At 35.7% G+C, this 19,612-nt stretch overlaps 1 protein-coding gene across 1 annotated transcript in view; it reads right to left on the bottom strand.

Annotated features, from left to right (window-relative positions):
- Positions 1 to 19,612, bottom strand: part of APAF1 (apoptotic peptidase activating factor 1) — a gene marked incomplete at its 5' end in the record, with an annotated part of 36,534 nt that overhangs the window by 11,549 nt on the left and 5,373 nt on the right. The window contains 15 exons of the mRNA XM_082479545.1: positions 99 to 218; positions 1,457 to 1,582; positions 2,301 to 2,429; positions 2,736 to 2,897; positions 4,038 to 4,163; positions 6,026 to 6,157; positions 6,793 to 6,918; positions 8,973 to 9,099; positions 11,005 to 11,183; positions 11,412 to 11,525; positions 14,966 to 15,097; positions 15,932 to 16,099; positions 16,639 to 16,877; positions 17,286 to 17,417; positions 17,953 to 18,065. Of these exons, the coding sequence (XP_082335671.1) occupies positions 99 to 218; positions 1,457 to 1,582; positions 2,301 to 2,429; positions 2,736 to 2,897; positions 4,038 to 4,163; positions 6,026 to 6,157; positions 6,793 to 6,918; positions 8,973 to 9,099; positions 11,005 to 11,183; positions 11,412 to 11,525; positions 14,966 to 15,097; positions 15,932 to 16,099; positions 16,639 to 16,877; positions 17,286 to 17,417; positions 17,953 to 18,065 (2,125 nt within the window). The remainder of the gene's footprint in view (positions 1 to 98; positions 219 to 1,456; positions 1,583 to 2,300; positions 2,430 to 2,735; positions 2,898 to 4,037; positions 4,164 to 6,025; positions 6,158 to 6,792; positions 6,919 to 8,972; positions 9,100 to 11,004; positions 11,184 to 11,411; positions 11,526 to 14,965; positions 15,098 to 15,931; positions 16,100 to 16,638; positions 16,878 to 17,285; positions 17,418 to 17,952; positions 18,066 to 19,612) is intronic.

The following is a 19,612-nucleotide window of genomic DNA, read 5'->3' as shown; positions in this document are numbered from 1 at the left end:
AGCCATAAACAAGCAGTTCTTTCAGTGCTTCCTCCATTTCCTACAGAGATTTGCAGGTAACATTCAAATGTACTAACATATTGAGAAATACAGCTTACCTGTAAATGTTTCTGATTGTAAATTGCTAAAATCATCACTTCATCACTGTGAAACACAACATCTAGTTCACTTTTTAGCACAGCATCAGAAGACTTGCACACCTTCTTTGTTTCCCAAATCTGTTGAAGAACACAGTATTTCATTAGTTTTACTAAAGGACAAGATATGACACTTGCTGAGACAGAGTACCTGTAAACCAAAGTCTTAGAAACTTGCAAGTAACATTGATTTTTTAAATGAATGAAAATTATGCTTCTGCTATTTTTATTTACTAGGGAAGGTTGTGCAATTACTGTAGTGATTCCAAAAGATGAAACTAATTTCTTCCAGGCTGACCAGCAGACTCCCCTGTGTTTAGAGTCATAGATATAAAGTAGACAATATCCTCATCTGAGGAAGAACGTTAAAATCCAACTACAAAAAATACCACGTACAGATTTCTATACTTCAGCTGCTTTCAAAATTCCAAGAATATAAGAGTTAACTTGGGAGAAAATGAAATGTTACTTTGGTAAACTATAGTTTTACTTTCACACATTTTAATGAGGCATTACAATTATAGAAATCTATCCTAAATATCAACATGCAAATATATCTAACAATGAAAGTAATATCAAGTCTGCTAGGATCCTCAAAAAACTTCAGCATTCCTGATTCAGATAAAATCTAAAACAAAACAGAAGGTTGCAATTACTCTTGAACAGTCACTGGACTTAAAAAAATCTTATCTATACACAGGACATTTAGATAATACAGTAAATAAAGTAAAAAAGCCAGGTCATTTTACTGCATATCTAAATAATTTTATAACAAATATTTACATTTATATTGGCTATAAACACACATAAATACTAAATATATATCATATATAATATAAACATTATATATTATGTAATTTTATAACAAAAAATTCCTTAAATTAATAATTTAATAATACATATATAAATTGGAGAAGAGAAGGCTCCAGGGAGACCTTACTGTGGTCTTTCAGTACTTAAAAGGGGCTTGTAAGAAAGATGAGGAGAAACTTTTTAGCAGGGCCTGTTGCGATAGGGCAAGGGGTAATAGCTTTAAACTAAAAGAGGGTAGATTCAGACTAGATATTAGCAAGAAATTATTTACAATTAAGGTGGTGAAACACTGGAGCAGGTTGCCTGGAGACATGGTAGATGCCTCACCCCTGGAAACATTCAAGGTCAGGTTGGATGTGGCTCTGGAACAACCTGATCTAGTCCAACCTCCCCTGCTCCTTGCAGGGGAGGTTGGACTAGACAATCTTTAAAGGTCACTTCCAAACCAAACTATTCTATGACTCTATGAAATTCACATTTTTCAAAGAAGAAAGATGTCATCTTACACGTATTGTCTGGTCATCAGATGATGTCAGAAATAAAGATCCATCTGGCGAAAATGTCACACAGTGAACCCAGCTCATGTGTCCCCTGCAATATGCTACTTTTGATAAAGACTTAATATTCCATAACTATAAAAAAAATATGAAAGAAGAAAAATGGATTTAGAATGCATCTACAGAGAAAATAGCGCAAAACAATTAGTATACTTTACTATTTCTTCTAGTATTTCCTTACTTCTCATTCTGAAATCAGATGCAAAAAGAATTGTGCCTGCCTATAACATTCCGATGGTTAGGGAAATTGAATCAGCAGCCTCTTTGACTGCTGTAATTTTAAAAGATGACGGGGGGAAAACAGAGAAAAGACAAATACAAGTTCAACTGACCACGTAGATTGCAAAAACACAACCAAACCCAAATAACAAAAGAAACCCAATCAACCCCCAAATCAACCCCCAAACTGATACTTGTACAGGTTTACTCTAGCTGTGCTAGTTCCAAAAGTTGTTCTAGGTGTTTTATTCCTTTTTAGTGAGTTGCCACATTCTGTAGCAGCATATAGAAGGAGAGGGGGGTTTGTTTGAGTTTAGCAATGGGACAGCCTATACTCCTGAGTGACAACTGTAACTTCAAAGAAATTTAGTAGCATAGTCTTTTTATATAAATGTGACTTCTGTTGTCCAAAATGAACACATAACTTTAAAACATTATTTCCCAATTAACACTTCCCATTCCAGAAGCGAACAAAGATTAAAAAGAATGAAGGACATTGAAAGCTTGCTAAAATACCTACGTTTGTTTCACCTCTGCATACAAGAAACTGTTAAGACAGAAGGCAATCACTTACCTCAACAGAACAGTGAGACAAAGCAACTGCTACTAACTCATCACCAGGACAAAAGTCACAGTATTGAATTGTACTGTGATGACTTACGATGACTTGTGTTAACAAATCACACGTTTTAACATCAAACAGCTGTGAACACAAAATTACAATAGTTAGCATCCAGTATGACTTCACTATAGACAAATAGCTTATATGCTTAACAGCGTACATTCTTGAATTTAAAGGGTATTTCTCTCAGTCAACAAGTTTCTTGCCCACGTATTTTTAATTTACACACACTTGAAACCATGTACCTTATATCTGAAACATCTTAATGGTCTGGAATTTTATCTTTAATCATAATTTCTAACTAGATGATCATTCAGGTCCCTTCCAACCCAAACCATTCTATGATTCTCTAGTCCTTGAAGAAAATTATTAAAGTGACGTACTTACCAAAAGCTTATTTTTGGCTACCACCAAAAGCATGTCACCATTTCTGGACCAAGAGCAACATTTTACTAAGACCTCTACATCATCTGGTTGCTCATCTGCATTTCTGAAGAAATCTTTTATCTCGATACTTTTCAGTTCATTTGCTGAGCGTGCTTCCCAAAGCTGCAATATAAAGTAAAGGAAATGCACAAAACCTCTTTTTACTGATGTGGATGCAGAATACAACAGGGGAGAGCTAACTGCCAATCACTTCTAGGAAAGAAGGGAGGTGGGGGTAGAATACAAAAAAAGCCTTTGCTAGCTTCCTTAGTCAAGAAATAGCATCAGAATATTCACAAGCTCAGACAGCTTAGACCAAAAGAAAAAAAAAAAAAAAAAAAAACCACAACACCACAAAACCAACCACCCCTCAAAAAAACAAAGAAAAAAACCCCAAAACAAACAAACAAAAAAAAAAAAAAAAAAAGAGGATTACACTGTAGCAGAACCCACTTTTTGGGTTTTTCCCTGGTATTATTCCAGCTACAACACTGTCTCTTAACAAAAAAATAAAAATAAAAATAATATGTTGTGGGAAAATAACCAAAGATTGGCGAGGAGGATAGTAAACACGCACAAGTGACTCGCACCTTGGGTGCTGGACAACACATATATCACACTAATTGTTGTTCAGCCTTGTGTGCTCACAAGTAGAACATCCGCGCTTAGATAACATAACCCTGGGATGGACTCAGGGACACCTTATCTAGCACACATGAGATCACTGCCTTGTTATTGAAGATCAAAGCACAGTGGAAAACTACACCTGCTTGAACCCTTGAAAAGCAGGCGAGAACAGCAAGTCAGACCACACACGCTCCTGCTAACAAGGACTTTCTCCTGCTCTGCAGTGCCTGCATGCCCTGCTCGTGTCCCTCTGCCTGGGTGTTGCTTCGGAGATTCCCCGACTTGCAAGGTATTGATATTAAATTTGATCTTTGTCTTTCATCTGTGGTTTTGTGGTTGTTCCTGCATCCTGCCTGAGTCGGCTCACACATATGTGTTCTGCAACTCTATTAAAAGTCCACTTTATTTACAACTACAGGCACTCAACTTTTTTCCCCTGGTACCGGACAAGCCATTTCAAAATCTTGCATCAAAGATGGGTGCAATAATCAACTGTTTCAGGATTTAATTCATTAAAGCTGACCATACAGACACAAAGTTTTCTTATACATATTTTGCATTTTATAATAAAAAAAAAAAAAACAACAAAAAAACCATCATCAAAACAAACAGTTCATTTAAAAATACACTGTGTACCTTTACTGTTCCATCTGCTGAGCAGCTAGCAACGTATTCATCATTTGGTGAAAATCTACAGTGAATGACGGAATTTATGTGACCAATCATCGTATTTCTACAATACTTTTTGTTCAAATCCCAAAGCTGCATGAGAAAAAACACATATAAATATCATCATATTCATGAATTATTCAAAGACAGATTGTTGACATCATATTCTCAAAATCATGCACTGGCAACCAAAACCTAATTATTTTTTTTCTTAGTTTTACCCACATGCTCATGGACTTGATGCTATGCCCCAGACTACGCAACAATTTACCTCCATCGGCTAACTTGCATGGAAACTATTAACATTGGAATTATATAGAACTGGTTAAACATTCTGTACAGTACAGACAAGATCCTTGAACAGCACAAAGTTACTGAAAGTTTCCTCAGACTGGGGTAGAAGCTTCCTCTTGCGTCATTCCCTTTCAACTTTGAAGTTCAGAACTATGTGCCTTACACATAATAAAAAATAATGAAATCTCTCATGTTTGTCTTCGACAGTCTGAATATCAACCTTGCCACATCCATACTAACAAAGTTAAAAGAACATTCCAAGTGGTTTTTTGTTTAGAGTTCCTCCTCCCCAGCCCTCTCACATACACTGGTTTCCAAGCCTATAACCCACACTTCCTTTCTGTTTCCAAATTTCTTCCTTTTCTCCTACATAAAAAACCCACTGGTGTTCTCTGAAAAAAAAATCAGCCCCTTTTGATTATTGTGCATACTTCAGTTCCGTTATTAATTTCTCATGAAAATGTCAAACACTGTATAAAATCTTAACCACATTTACAGTATAAAAATGGTGAATTTAAACAAGTCCTTTCTAAATCTACCTGTTCCAAGATGTCAGTCTCAGACAGCAAATGCATTTCCTGAGACATCCAGGAGGTCAGCATGAAAGCCTCTTCTTTCCACCTTGACATCAGATCACAACTGTATTTTACCTCCAGTTTACACAAACACAAGCTCTTGCAAGAACTCTTCAGATGAGACTTCACATTACAGTTAAAACACCTCATATCCTGCTAGCTACAGCTGGTACAAACAGTTGTCCCCCCCAACTAACAAGCTCACTCCTCACTCTCAACTCCCAACAATTCTCTTGCACTGGAACTGGGCAATTGAGCCACTACGGGGAACTAAATGAGCAGAAAACCAATCCCACCAAACAGAGTTTTTTGCCGAGTTGGCTCCTTGAACCACTGCAGAGTAAGATCAGCGTATGCACTGCAACAAAGGCAAGATTATATAGCCAGGGCAGTAGGACCATCATCTTCAGTGCCAGTTAACTATGTGATTTGCTTAGTTGTATGGTGAAATTGCACTCTTATTTGCCACAGTCTAGGTCTTACTTGATTCTTCTGTTTTCCCCCTTGCCTCACATGTAGACTTCAGTTGCCCAGTTTCTGCTCTTTCTGTGTATACATACTGCCTCTCAAACTGAATAGTGCCAGCTGGTTAACCTGACAAAACTCTTGCTTTGATTACTGTTATTTTGTTGGCTTCCACCACTTTACTATGCCCAATCAATTTAATAAAAAAATGTACCTACTACACTTCAATAATGCTTCCCCCCCTCATCTTTCTGCATTACAAATTTTTTCAATCCTAAATTTCTGCCTTCAGTTTTCTTATGCTGTTTTTAATCAGGCATTTCACTCCCATATTCTCCCTTTCCTATCCCACCCTCTAAAAGTCTTGCCAAAGCACTCGCCTTCATACCCTACTGATAGAAAACTTGTCCATTCTCCTTTGCTGAGCATAAATACTCCTTCTGTTCCGCTCTGTTAAAATCCTATTACAGAGCTATAGTCAGTACTCTTAATCTGTTGCCATCTTTCTTCTACCAGGCTCATTAAAAAAATGTAATTTATAGTGTTTAAATATATGTATACATCAATAATTATCCTGTTATGATAAGCAGCATGAGAATAATCTCAACCTTTTCCACTTACTTTGATGAAAGTGTCATTTGAGCAGGTGGCTAAAAGATACTGACCACTTCCATTATTGAACTGGCAGCAATTGACTTGCTCTGAGTGTTCTTCATATACACACTTACACTGGCCTGTTCTTGAATTCCAGATCTAGACAGAATTGAAGGATGAAAAAGACTTTTAAATATATTTAAAGTACTTAATTTAAAAAAAATCTTTAAATTCTGCTGAAGCAGAATTTTAGGTAAAGCCCTAAAACATTCTTAATAAAACCTCAAAAATAATTTTAAGATAAAAGGAAAGCATATATATTTACAATTAGAAACAGGAAGTTATGAGGGTAAAGGTCATAATTCAGATTAGAATCTGATAAATACTGGAATTTCTCCAAGGTTTTGCTACAATACTGAGGATTTTAAAATTCCAAATTATTCACATGTACGATTAAAAAAAAAAACATGAAAAAAAGAATTATGGATACCTTCATCTCACATTATGGATAGGACTCACACATTGCGTTCTACTTAAAAAGAATCATCTGATAATGCAAGTAAAGTAAGTGGTCATTCTGTAAGTATGATGTTAATCTTAAGTATCTTTTACATCATGTAACAAGTAGAGCTTTTCTCTGTGTTTGTTAAGTAGCGAATTATCCACATAAGAGTTAAGACCACTAATAAACCCTTTACTCTTAAGAATTTGCTCTGCCTGAGTTGGTTAAAACTGAAATTAGAATTATTATTTTGGAAAAAAAAAAAAAAATTGTTTATTCTCCATTTCCTTACCTTCACTTTTTTATCAGCTGAACAAGTTGCTACAAATTCACCATCTGCAGAGAAAGCGCAACAAAGTATTTCATCATCATGGGCACTTATCTCCAGAAGTCTCTCTCCACTTTCTGCTTTAAACACCTAAAACAATAAACAATAAAATCTTTTACCTCACATACAATTTTAAAACACAAATATAACTTTGTTTTCTCTCAAACAGCTCTCTCTATATAAGCTCTTAATAAAATTGGTTTACTTTTGAAAGCATTTATAATTTCAGGGAAATTAACATACTAATTATAAAAATATTTAATTTAAGCTTCAATTTTGTAAGGATCATAGAAATGTTAGGGAGAGAAACAGTGAAAACTGATTTTTAAAAAGATTTCTGTATGCAATGTGTGTTTCATTTAATGCCTTTTTCTACCCTCACTCTTTAAGCATAAATCCATTTCCTTTCTCAGTATTTTTAAATAGTAACTGCAAAACACTGTATCTATCAACAAAATCTAAACGATTCTTAAAACTACAAATTCCAGGTTTACATATATGTGATATTCTTCTGTGAAAAGTAAGAATTTCAGCAGCAATTGATGATTTGGGGATCAAACAAGAAAAAAGTAGTAGTGCAAAGTTGTACAGGATGACACAAGTCTCAATCTTGAGCTAGTCATAGGCAATAAAAGGACAGTTAGGGAAAAGAATCACACACCATTAATCAATTTCCCAAAATTCTGGGATTTAACTTTGGGGGGGGGCATAAATCAGTTTTCCCTTTCCTCCTTAGGTTACATATTCTTTATTAAAACAAATCACACTGTGTTCTTTACAGCAGCATTCAGGATACTACAATTGTGAAGTCCCCATTTTTTCCTTTTTCATTGAATAGGAATATCAATGACAATGAAACGGTTGCTATTTGTTCAAATAAGAACACAAATACTGAAGTAACAGGAAATTTACATTTACAGTAAATTCTGCAGAACATCTGTTATTAATCTAGCAATGTCTTTTATTTTACAGGAACAGTAGAAGTAGCCTTGAAAAATGAAAAGCTTAGGCCACTATTAGAAAAAAACTGAGTTCGGAGTTAAACAAAGAAAAAAAGATTACTAGTAATTTTCCTATTACTTCTTCAGCAAAAGTTTAGTTTAAATGCAATCGCAATCCACAGATTTTACTTTTTTGAGTTGAAAATGAAGAGAAAAATAAGCAATCTGCAGTCTCAATAATAAGGCCATTAAGTACAAAAGCCCAGCACAGTAACTTCAGCACAGCATAAAATGAGTACATCCACCAGGAATCTCCTTAAGTGGGTGCCATGTTTGTAATATTGTAGAAGCCAGCAAACAAAATAATTAAATAAAAACACAATAACAACACATTAAGTAGCCAAATTAACAGCAACTAAGCACCACTAATATTATTACTTTAGTACTCAACTTATCAAGCATCCACAAAGGCTTGCAGAAACATTGCTCTTTTCCCTTACCTTTGGCTGTCTGGAATATGGATACTTTACCAGGTTACTGTCTGGCTGATTGCTAGTTTTCTTGAGAGCTGGCTGGCTCCCCTCCAGGCAGACTGCTGGCAAATTTATATTAGTCACTTTCCTCTCTGTCTCCCCTAATCCACTTCCTACGCGCTTGGGCCCGTTTCCAATCAAATGCTGTCCTCAACTTTAGGGGTTCATTTTTCTTTCCAGATTTATTTCTTTTGCATGAGATAATTTACTAATTAAACACCAAAGTAGCATAACGTCCATTACCATCCCATAGAAATAGTAAAGCTGTAACTAAAATGTCTTATTGTTTCTCAGTTCTGTAGAAGGTCTACCACAACCGGAAATACCATTTTTGCAAGCAAATATTAAATATTCTGGGGTGCATTACTTAACTTAGGCTGTGAGCTTTTCCACATGATTAGAAGGCATCTCACATTCACATATTACACCGGTGAGGGTATAAACCCTGAAGTCACACCGTTAAGCTTTTGAACTAGAAGATAATGCTTACTATTCTAAACATGCAACTTGATATTTATGTAATAATACATCCTTTTCAATCATTTTTCTCCAATATGTTCTAGAACCCTAATATCTCCACATAATGGCAAAAGAAAAGCAATAGGACTGTTAAGAAATGTTATCAAAATGGTATACAGCATCACTTTTCACTAATGCATAGGTATCTTACCTGAAGTGTTTTATCAGCTCCACATGATGCTATTCTTTGTCTATCCTTAGAAAAGCAGGCATGGTAAACTGCATCTCTATGTGGACGAACAACCAGACGGTAGAGGTTTTTCAAGGACTTTTTATTTCTACAGGGTAAGACAGTTGATTTTAGATGAGTAGGATTGCCTAGCGCATTTTTATTATTCAAAATCCTCTATAAAAAGATAACAGTTTTTCACACATCTTGAGCAGCAAGCTTTATAACAAACAAACCAACCAACCCGCTATACCTTACCTCTCAGCCTTTATGCTGAAGCAATAAGGGAAACAAAAATTCCAACATTCACTCAGAGTTTTTATTGCCTTGCAATAGTTACAGCTTAGAGATCAAAAAAGATATATGCGCACCAGAAATTAAAATGCTACTTTATAGGCAAAGCTGTTGCACTGCAAGACACAGCCTTCCTCATAACATTTTTATGATCTGATATCCAAATATAAATTTCTTCCTGAGAATTCTTGTTCTCCTGCAGGTTCCTTTTCAAGCTTATTCAAAAAATTTGTAAATTGCTTTAGATCTTAGTAAATTTACTTAATTTTCATAGCAATGACTCAATTCTTATTACTAGATATTTAAATAAAATCTATGACTATCACTGCATTTCAATCAGAGATTAAGTACAGAATCTAACACACCTTAGATGACTGTTGACTCACTTCAACAAAAACTTAGCATGAGTAGCAATCATAATCATCCTGTTTAGCCAGATCTTAATATGGAAAGCTGTCACTGTAATACGATGATTTTTGGTGATGAATAGATTGTTACAATATTAATTTTTTTCTAGAGTCTAAATGAATCAACGTACCTCAAGTTTTTATCATTACCAGTTTCAACCTTCAGGCTTAGCATTTAAATACTGGGTAAAACATCGCAAACAAAGTAGGTGCACTTTAGAGTGAAAGCAATTTTTCCCTGCAAAATACTGACTCATCTAAGCCAACACTACCTTTTTTTTTGTTTTGCATATTTTAATAAAGCTAAAATTGCTGGTCAAGAGAGCAGTGTATTCACCTACATATCCTACAAACCATTTTTAGAAGCTTGCCCTAGGATGCGAGACAAACACACCAGTGTCTATTCTGTTGATTTCAGTCCTGTTCTTCAGCATAAATCTCCTACATCCAAGGTCAAAGCCCTGATCTACCTGGAGATCGACTCTTCCGAATTGTGCAACTTTCAAGTGTTTTTGTTAGAATTCTGCTAGTTATGCAAAATGAAATAACCAAATATTCAAAGAGAAGACCTGAATTCAAGTATGCCTGGATTAATCTGCCTGGTTATTACCATAATTACCTGACATAGAGTCATTCTGGTTTTAACCACCTAGCACATCAGATATCAGAACAGAAACATCAAACAGAAGAATCTAACAGAGACGGTTACATGGTCTGACGATCATCTATGCTGGAAAAATGTTTAGATATGTATACTTTTCCTTTAAACAACTTCCAAGAATATGAAAACAGAAAAAAATTATTTAAATAGGAGAAATTTAAAGATTAGGTAGAGATTACAAAGCCTTTTAGTATTTCCTATCTTGCTACTTTCAAAAACTTTGCAATTTAACATAAATGCTCTCCTTTTTCAAGTGTACGTTTCAGTAGAAAACCTAAAAACATACTGTACCATACCCCATACTTGCACTGCATTTCCAACTTTAAAAAAAAAAAAAGTAGTATTTACAAAGATGAAAATAAGATACTTTGAAACTTCTCTATAGTTATTTAAAAGGGACAATCATTGATACAGAAGTAAATATATCCCTCTATTTATTTCTGTGTAATTATCACTAATTTGTGGCCTTCCATATCCATAGTTCCCCTCTTCCCTGAGTTCCTGAAAATTATTTCACTTTCTTTCCCCAGAAAAAACACAGCAGTTCTTAAAAAAACCCTTATATTAGCCATACGTTGTATTTAGTTGTACATTAGATTATTTTCTGGGATCAAGGGATCAGTGTATCAGCAGATGGACTGCAGCTACTTACATCCATTCCAAATAAAATGCTCCTCTTTCCCTTCGAGCATGTAGCTTGGCTTGTTGATACACCTCTGATGTCTCTGGTTGGCAAAGACCCAGCTGTACAATATCAGGAAACGGTTGCCGTCCAAGGAGGTGCCCATTTAAAGACAGAAATTCCTGGAAGTTCTCACGTACTGTGCTATCCTATGTACAGAGCAGATAATATTTGGTAACATAGAAAATGGATTAATTTCCTAAGTGCCCTTTGCTCTTTTAATTTTCTATACAGCTACTACTACTACTACTGGTTTTATGTTTCAGTTTTTTAAGCTTTGTATATATCTCCCATATATACATACATCCAATAAAATGCAATTAAATATGGAAAAATATATTTGGAACAGACTGATCATTTACATTTTAGTATCATACCTTTTGATCCAGGATTGAACTATATTCTACATATTCGTGAATCAGATGAGCAGGCCCTACCAATTCTGTTTTAGCTTTAATCCAATCTAGAGAAAACATAAGATCATGGAGTTCCTAAAAGAAATACAAATTTAAGTTCAGAGTGTGAGTTTCACAACATAATCTACTTAAGGGGAAAAATAAAAGTACAGGAAATACATTAGGTATTCAATATGCTTCAGGATAATTGTCTCCAGTTAAAAACTTAGGCAATGTCCTGTTTCCTGCATCTTACTTGATCAGGTATGAAAATTCTGAGTATAGAAAGTTAAGCTTGATATTTTAATGCAAAGGACTGCTCTTTGATACAGCTAGTCAGAGAAGTGATGGGAGTATAAAGCAAATCTTGATTTTTGTAGCACACAAGACGTGGTTTAAGACACAACTCTGAAAAAACTTCTTTTAGTCCAGTTTAGCAAAGATCACTCTGCTAATAGTGATCTGTTGCTCTTCCTAACATGCTGAATTTGAATGAAAGCAAAAAATTTTACAGTTGCATTTAATTTAAAAATGAGAAAGCTACTTAAAAGGCCATCAGAAACAGCAAATAGAATTATTAGAATAGACTATTTCAGTTGGAAGGGACGTACAATGATCATCTTGTCCAACTTCCTGACCACTTTAGGACTGAACAAAATGTAAAGCATGTTATTAAGGGCATTGTTCAAATGCCTCTTAAACACTGACAGGCTTGGGGCATTGACCATCTCTATAGGAAACCTGTTCCGGTGTTTCACCACCCTCTTGGTAAAGAAATGCTTCCTAATGTCTGGTCTAAGCCTCCTCTGGCACAGCTTTGCACCATTCCCATGTGTCCTATCACTAGATCCCAGGGAGAAGAGATCAGCACCTCCCTCTCCGCTTCCCCTCCTCCTTTGGAAGCTGTAGAGAGCAAGGAGGTTGCCCCTCAGCCTCCTTTTCTACAAAACAGACAAGCCCCAAGTCCTTAGCCACTCTTCATAAGACATTCCTTCCAGCCTCTTCACCAGCCTTGTTGTCCTCCTCTGGACACATTCAAGGACCTCCACATCATTCCGTTATTGTGGGCCCCAGTACTGCACACAGTACTTAAGGTGAGGCCGCACCAACACTGAATACAGCAGGATAATCACCTCTTTTGACAGGCCGGTTATGCTGTGTTTGATGCACCCCAGGATGCTGTTTGCCCTCTGGGTTGCCAGGGCACACTCCTGACTCAAATCAAGCCTGCTGTCGACCAGCACCCACAGATTCATTTCTGCAGGGCTGCTTCTGTCCACTCCTCTCCCAGTTTATACTTGTGCCTGATGTTACTCCATGCTAGGTGCACAGTCCAGCATTTGGACTTGTTAAATTTCATTCCATTAATCGTTGCCCAATGCTCAAATATATCTAGAACCCTTTGCAAGGCCTCTTCTCCCTCAAAAGACTCAACAGCACCTACCAGTTTGGTATCATCAGCAAACTTGCTAATGGTGCATTGAACTCCTGCATCCAGATCACTGATAAATATATTGAACAGAACTGGTCCTAGAATTGAACCCTGAGGAATACCGCTGGTGACCTGTCACCAGCCAGATGTAGTCCCATTCGCTACAACCCTTTGAGCTGTGCTGCTTAGCCAGTTCTTCACCCAGTGCACCATCTACCTGTTCATCTCACAGTTGGACAACTTGTCCAGAAGGACGCTGTGAGGGACAGTATCAAAAGCCTTACTAAAATCCAGGAAAACTTCATCCACCACCTTCCCTTCATCCACTAGGTGAGCGACCTTATTGTAGAAGGATATCAAATTAGTTAAACAGGACTTTCCCTTTGTGAACCCATGTTGAGTGTGCCTGATGATTGTGTTATTCTTTAAATGCCTTTCAACAGTACCCAGTATAATCTTCTCCATATTTTTTCCAGGAACTGAGGTTAGACTAACAGGTCTGTAGTTTCCTGGGTCTTCCCTCAAGCCCCTTTTGTAGCTTGCTTCGAGTCAGCAGGGCCCTTCCCAGACTCTCAAGACCTTTGGTAGATGATTGAGGGGGTCCTGCCATAACATCTGCTAGCTCCTTCAGTACTCTGGGATGAATCCCATCAGGCCCCATGGACTTGTGAACATTCAACTGATACAGCTGTCTTACAATTTCAGTGTCCACAAATGGAAAGTCACTGTTCCCACATTCGTGGTCCTCCAACTCAGGGGAACAGGCAGCCCAAGGTCTGTCCGTATTACTAAAGACTGAGGCAAAAAACCACTGAATGCCTCTCCTTTTTCTTCATGCCTATTAGTCAGATGACCATCTTCAACAAGTATCCATCCAATGGTTTTCTTAGGCCTCCTCTTGCTGTACATGTACGTAAAAAAGCCTTTTCTTTTAAAAAAGCATACTTGTTGGGATCAGAAAAATTGCTTAGAGACAATGCTGCACAGGCCCAAAGTATATTCCAATTTAAAAATCAGTTAACACCACAAGGATTAAAAGATTATCATGATTAAATGGAGAAAAAGAATACTTCCCATCTTTATTAGCCTTCCAACAAATGGAAATCACAGCTAAATAATGAGAAATAAGTAATATAAAGAGCATAAACTCTGGGAAGCATACAGTTGTAATGAGGCAGGCTAAAGAACTCCGAGAAGCTAATTCTACAAAATGTAGAAAGGCTAATAATAAAATATATTGAAATTAAAGGGACTGAGATACTGAAATCATCATGAGCCCCCCAAAAAAAAAATTTGTAGCACACATTAATTATGAAGGTTCCTATAAGATATAAGTACACTAAGTGTATTTTATATGAACCATCTCAAAAGAGGTTCAACTGAAAACGTTTGAGTACACGTGAAAAAGCAATTGGCAACCAGGACTAAACGCTATTCAAGTCTAGAATTCTAAAGACATTCAACTGAAACTACTGAAGTCTTAATCTTGTGGCATGATTTGCATCTTTTACTAGCTCAGTACCTAAAGAACATATGGGGGCAAAACCAACAGCAGTTGTTTCAAGGCACTAAGACAATCCTGGGAACAAGAGATTTGCCCATCTAGCTCGTGCTAGATTTTTTATGGCTGTTGAAATCCATTAATACAGAGAATGGACTTTTACACACAAATCAGTATGTCATAAGAGGAAAAAACTAACAAGACTTCTGTAGAAAAAAGTAACTAATCTAATTGAATTCTCTGAGGAAATCAATTTACTTGTATTATTATACAATTAAGCAATCCTGTCATTTCTAAAAGGTTTAGAGAATATTTCTTCTCAAAGCTTCTTCAAAAGGAAAAGCAAAGCACAAGCTCTTATGATACAAAATAAGAAATATTCTCAAGAATAGGTTGAAAATACAAGACACAAAGGGTAGAAATTAAACAGTTTTCATAACAGACAGTGATTAGCAGTGCAGTCCCTAAAGGACCATGTTGAGCGTTCACCTATCTGTACAAAAGCCCAGGAGAAGAGAGGCTCAAGTGGGAAAAAGCCTGGGGGAAAAGGCAGCGGTAACGGTGGGTTGAGAAGGGAAACAGAGTACACGAGTCAGAACTCACCTTCTGCATGTTGGCACCAGCCATGTGATACGCTAGAAAGTTGTACCAGTACATACAGTCCTCTTGAGATGGAACAGGCGTATTAAGTTTGTAATATTTCTTGTACTGATTTACTATGTTTTTATGTAGCTCCTACAATGTGAATCATAACACACTTTCAGTTAATACTATGCCAAGATATGGATTGGTTTCAGTATTGAGGAATTCTAATTATTATTAATATTACATTGTATATAGTATTGAGGAATAATATTACTATTATTATTTCTCAATCATAATACATCAACAAATGAAATAAGAAAAGCTTACCTTCCAAAACTGTACACTTAACCTAATTCATTGCTTAAGACTTCTCCAGAAACATTCTCTGGATATTAAAAGACAGAAAAGCAACCTTCCTTCTTAGGTTGAGAACAGCTATCAAATTACTCTTCACATTAAGTCTGGGCAGCCAACAAAAAAAGACCATTACTTATGCAGATCTAAAGCAAGTCTAAAAACTCGCCTTTTATTCGTATCTATTCTTTCTACCCTCTGTCATTCGTAACTGATAAATTTATTTATTGAGCCCTCTCCCTACAAGTATTGCCTTAAATTGAAAAAAAGGAGTAAAAAGCACTTCTCTGTATTAAAGAAGAAACTTCCTTTTCTGGTAGGGTCTTGGTGCCTTTGGAATCATCAAAAGAACATTCCAGCTCCTTCTGGAAACATCTTTGACAGAGGAAATAGTGGATATACAGTCTTCTCTCAGTTTAGTTTCTTAGCTCCAAATGGAACCATCAAGAAATCCCTCCACAGTTTCAAGTTGAGAATAAATGTTTTCAATTAGTTGGCATTAAGTTTAACTGCATTGTGGACCTATTCTGTAAAGCTACTCTGGACACCATTTAACAAAGGAACATTTTCTGAAGAATGCTCAGCTTTGGAGAGTAAAGTCAAAAGTAAGTAGATTAGTCAATACCCTACCTGAAGCTGGTTGCGATTTTTCTCTGTAAGGAAGTCAAGTTGAAGATCATGTAAATAATAATGGAATGACTTCCCATTACGATCACAGAACAATAGTGATTTGTTAACAAATTCCTGTAGTATATCTTCAACTTCTTCAGTTTCCATATCCCAAAGAATACAGAGAACCTAATAAAGCACATTAAGACAGACAAGAATCAGAACTAAGAGGCTGTATGAATATCATAAAAGGCTATCAATTAACTGACAACAAAACACATGCTAACAAATATAGACATATTACAAATGGCAATAAATTCAGTAAGTTACCAATTGTTCCGTATCAGGACAGATAATATAAATTACCCCATCTTTTGTCTGTTTGTGCTGATTTATGGTAAGCATATCTTTTTCTTAAAGGAGACAAATTTCACATAACAGTTTTTAAGCCTTCAGAGAGCTCAATTACAACCTAATTAAAGAGTTATATATAGAATGCACATTAAACTAACATTATGAATTCATTTATTCAGTTACAACTTTTTAGTTTCACTACTGACAATAGAAGTCATGATACAACAGTGGACCTGACTCACCCCATCTAGCAATTACTATTAAGTTACCTGAAGCATAAGTTATACACAACAGTTCATAAAATTTATGAATTCTTTAAAGCTATTGTTAGTATCTCACTAAAAATGTTGAGATTTCTGCATGGCTGTTATTACCTTAGTAGGTACTTTAACATCTTTTGGGAGGATAGAGAGGTCTTTATAGTAGTCTTTATAATTGTCATTCAGTTGCTCAACACTTATGGACATTGCTTCATCAAGGGCTTCATAATCATAAGAAGAAGATTTTCTTATTCTTTTAAACTGCTTATGCTGCAGCTGTTTGAGATAGTACTCCCAACGATTAGGGAAGTCTCGTAACAATGCACCTATCAAGGATATCACAAGAGGAGAACCTGAAGGAAAAGATTAAATTAATCTTAGAGGTTTTCAAGGAACACAACCAATAGTTTAGTCAAGTGGTTGAATAAATCAGGTAAGTTTCCCAAAACATTGATTAAATCCTTGAGGTGTGGAAAACAGACAAGCAAAACACATCATCCATGTAAACATCTGCAAACTCACCAAATTTAAGTGTAATAGGGGCCAAAGGGAAGATATGCTAAAGAAAACTACCCAAAAATCAACGTGAGACACTTCTATTTAGTTTGAAAAAAAAAAAAAAAAGCTTTGAACAAACACTTGTGTTTTACTTAAGGCGTACAGTATTAAAGAACGTTCCCCTCCTCTATCTGTAAGTCAAAACCTACAAGAAAAAAAATAAATTCAGTGGTAAATGGTATGTTAAAGAGTGGCAAGTATACCTTTGCATTCCCTTACAAGGCAATTAGCTTGTTCCGGCAGTTCTGCTATTTTCATATTCACAAATAGGGATAAAATCTCCAGTCCTTTCTCGTGTGCTAGTCCACTTTCCACATGAACCTCATATTTATTGCCTAGACATAGGAACATGGAAAACATTTAAAAGAATATAAAAAATCCTGTGGAAATAGAGAATATTTTCCAAGCAAAACCTGGAGCAAAGGACCTGACTCATGATTTTATGCATAGTATTTTAAATGCTTAATACTAAGAAGAGTATAAATTCTACTTATCAGAATCAAGTTTGCATTAGAGAGACAAAAAATTAGACTATAATCTAACAATTAGAAATGCATTATGGGCGTATCGTAGTGGTGACTGCTTAATAGCATAGATATAATCAGTCTAACAGAAGCAACATCACACAGGTTAATTTATCTTATTGAGAATCACTACACTCTTCAAAGTAGATATGTAACTTTCAGGATAACATATAATATTTATTTCATGAAGAGCATAAAGTCTTACAAAGCAGAATTCTAAAACTTTGCCACTTGTGCAGAAGTTGATAGCCATAGATTCTATTAGATTCTTTTAAAATTTCACAAGAACAGATTGCACACATATACACACACAATCTGTGGTGCAGGAGAGGAAACTGTTCCTTACCAGCCACAGCATCTGTTACGCTCCTGTCCCTGCTGGTGATAAGAACCTGACATTGATTATCAAATGCTTTTAATACCCAGGAATCCCAAATGTCGTCCAGGATCAAAAGAGATCTAGTGGAAGAAGAAATATTGCAGATTTCAGATCAACTGTTAGTGCTGAAATATGCTATTTCGTTTTAATAATGAAACATTTTCAGAATTCACAAGTTATCACTGCATAATTTTTATATCAATATGTAAACTATCTTAAGAGGGCATTAAGCACTGTGCAAGAAAGCTGAATTCAAGTATCTCAAAAAAATAAGTTTTCACCATTTTTCGCTTTATAGCTACAACTGAAGCGTAAACAATGAAGTTTTGAGAAATATTTCCATTAGTAGATGCCAGGAAAACCAGAAATATTTACTCTGTTTTTCATTTCATCAGATACCATAAGTGAAGAAAAAAGTTGTATAGGACTAGATCAAAACTCAGCTTGACACAGGTTAATGATAAGCTTTGTGGGAGAAACCATTTCAGTTTCCTTTTGACTTAAGAGTTTTCAGTTTTGTTCTTGTATCTTCAGATACAATTCCTCTTGTAAAAGAATTGTCTTGGATGATGAGGTTCTTTTTACATAAACAACATTTTATAGTGACTACATAGTCAAATCCTATGGCTATTCACATTTGTAGGTTACTACATGGAATCTCATCAGAATAATGTATAGCAGACTTTGCTACACCTGCCTATATATGACAAAGAAATTACTGAAAACTGGTTTTAAAACATTGGTTCCAAGGGAGCAAGAAGTCAAAAAGATTGGCTGGCAGGTAGATTTATGAAAAGAAATACCAGTTATTTGCATTCTGCATGTTTTGTGGAGGAAACAAAGTTAAGTCAATGCTTATAAATAAGGATTTTATCCTTCCTAACAAGTGCATACACATTATACCACTTTTTCAAAGTTGCATATGTCTTGGATACCTGTATCTCATTTTTATACAATTGCTCTATTAACACCCTTTTGATAAATCAGAGGCTTTAGAAAAATACTATCATAGCCATAAATGACTAATTTTGTGGTACTTTCACACTTGAAAATATGCTGGGAAGCATGAATTACATCCCGATTTTATGTTTTTAATTAATTTGAGAACTTCAAAGTCTTCCCAGTCTTTTGGTACCAGTGACTTTCTTCCCCAATCACAGCAACAAATCTTAAATCCTAATTAGGATTGTAAAAAAGAAAAACACAAACAAACAAACAAACAAAAAACCAACCAAACAAAAAACCCCACAAACACTGTGATAACAATCACAGGAGATTTAACTGTGAAATTTCTTATATTAAAAAATATCATAGCTTCAATTTCTTCAACCATAATCCAACAAAATACATAATGATACTTTGCTTAGAAAGTTTTCGTTTGACTAATACTTTAACCCCAAGAAATGTACTGGATTCACAATATGAATTCACAAATAGCTGTAGTGAGGTTTTGTCATCAAAGAACTCCAGTGCAGAGCAAGCACCACAAGCTGCAGAACTAGTGAAGCTTAGTTTCCAATACACGTGCACCCTATGAACTTCACTCCCCAGTACATTCCCCTGTGCCTCCTCGCATGCCCACTATGATTTCCCAGATAACCCATCATCAGTTTGTTCTTACTTTCTC

The sequence above is a fragment of the Vanellus vanellus genome, assembly GCF_965231255.1.
Source record: "Vanellus vanellus genome assembly, chromosome: 1".
NCBI classification, from domain to species: Eukaryota; Metazoa; Chordata; class Aves; order Charadriiformes; family Charadriidae; genus Vanellus; species Vanellus vanellus.
The sequence above is the reverse complement of the archived record's forward strand: the minus strand, read 5'-3'. Positions and strand labels throughout refer to the sequence as shown.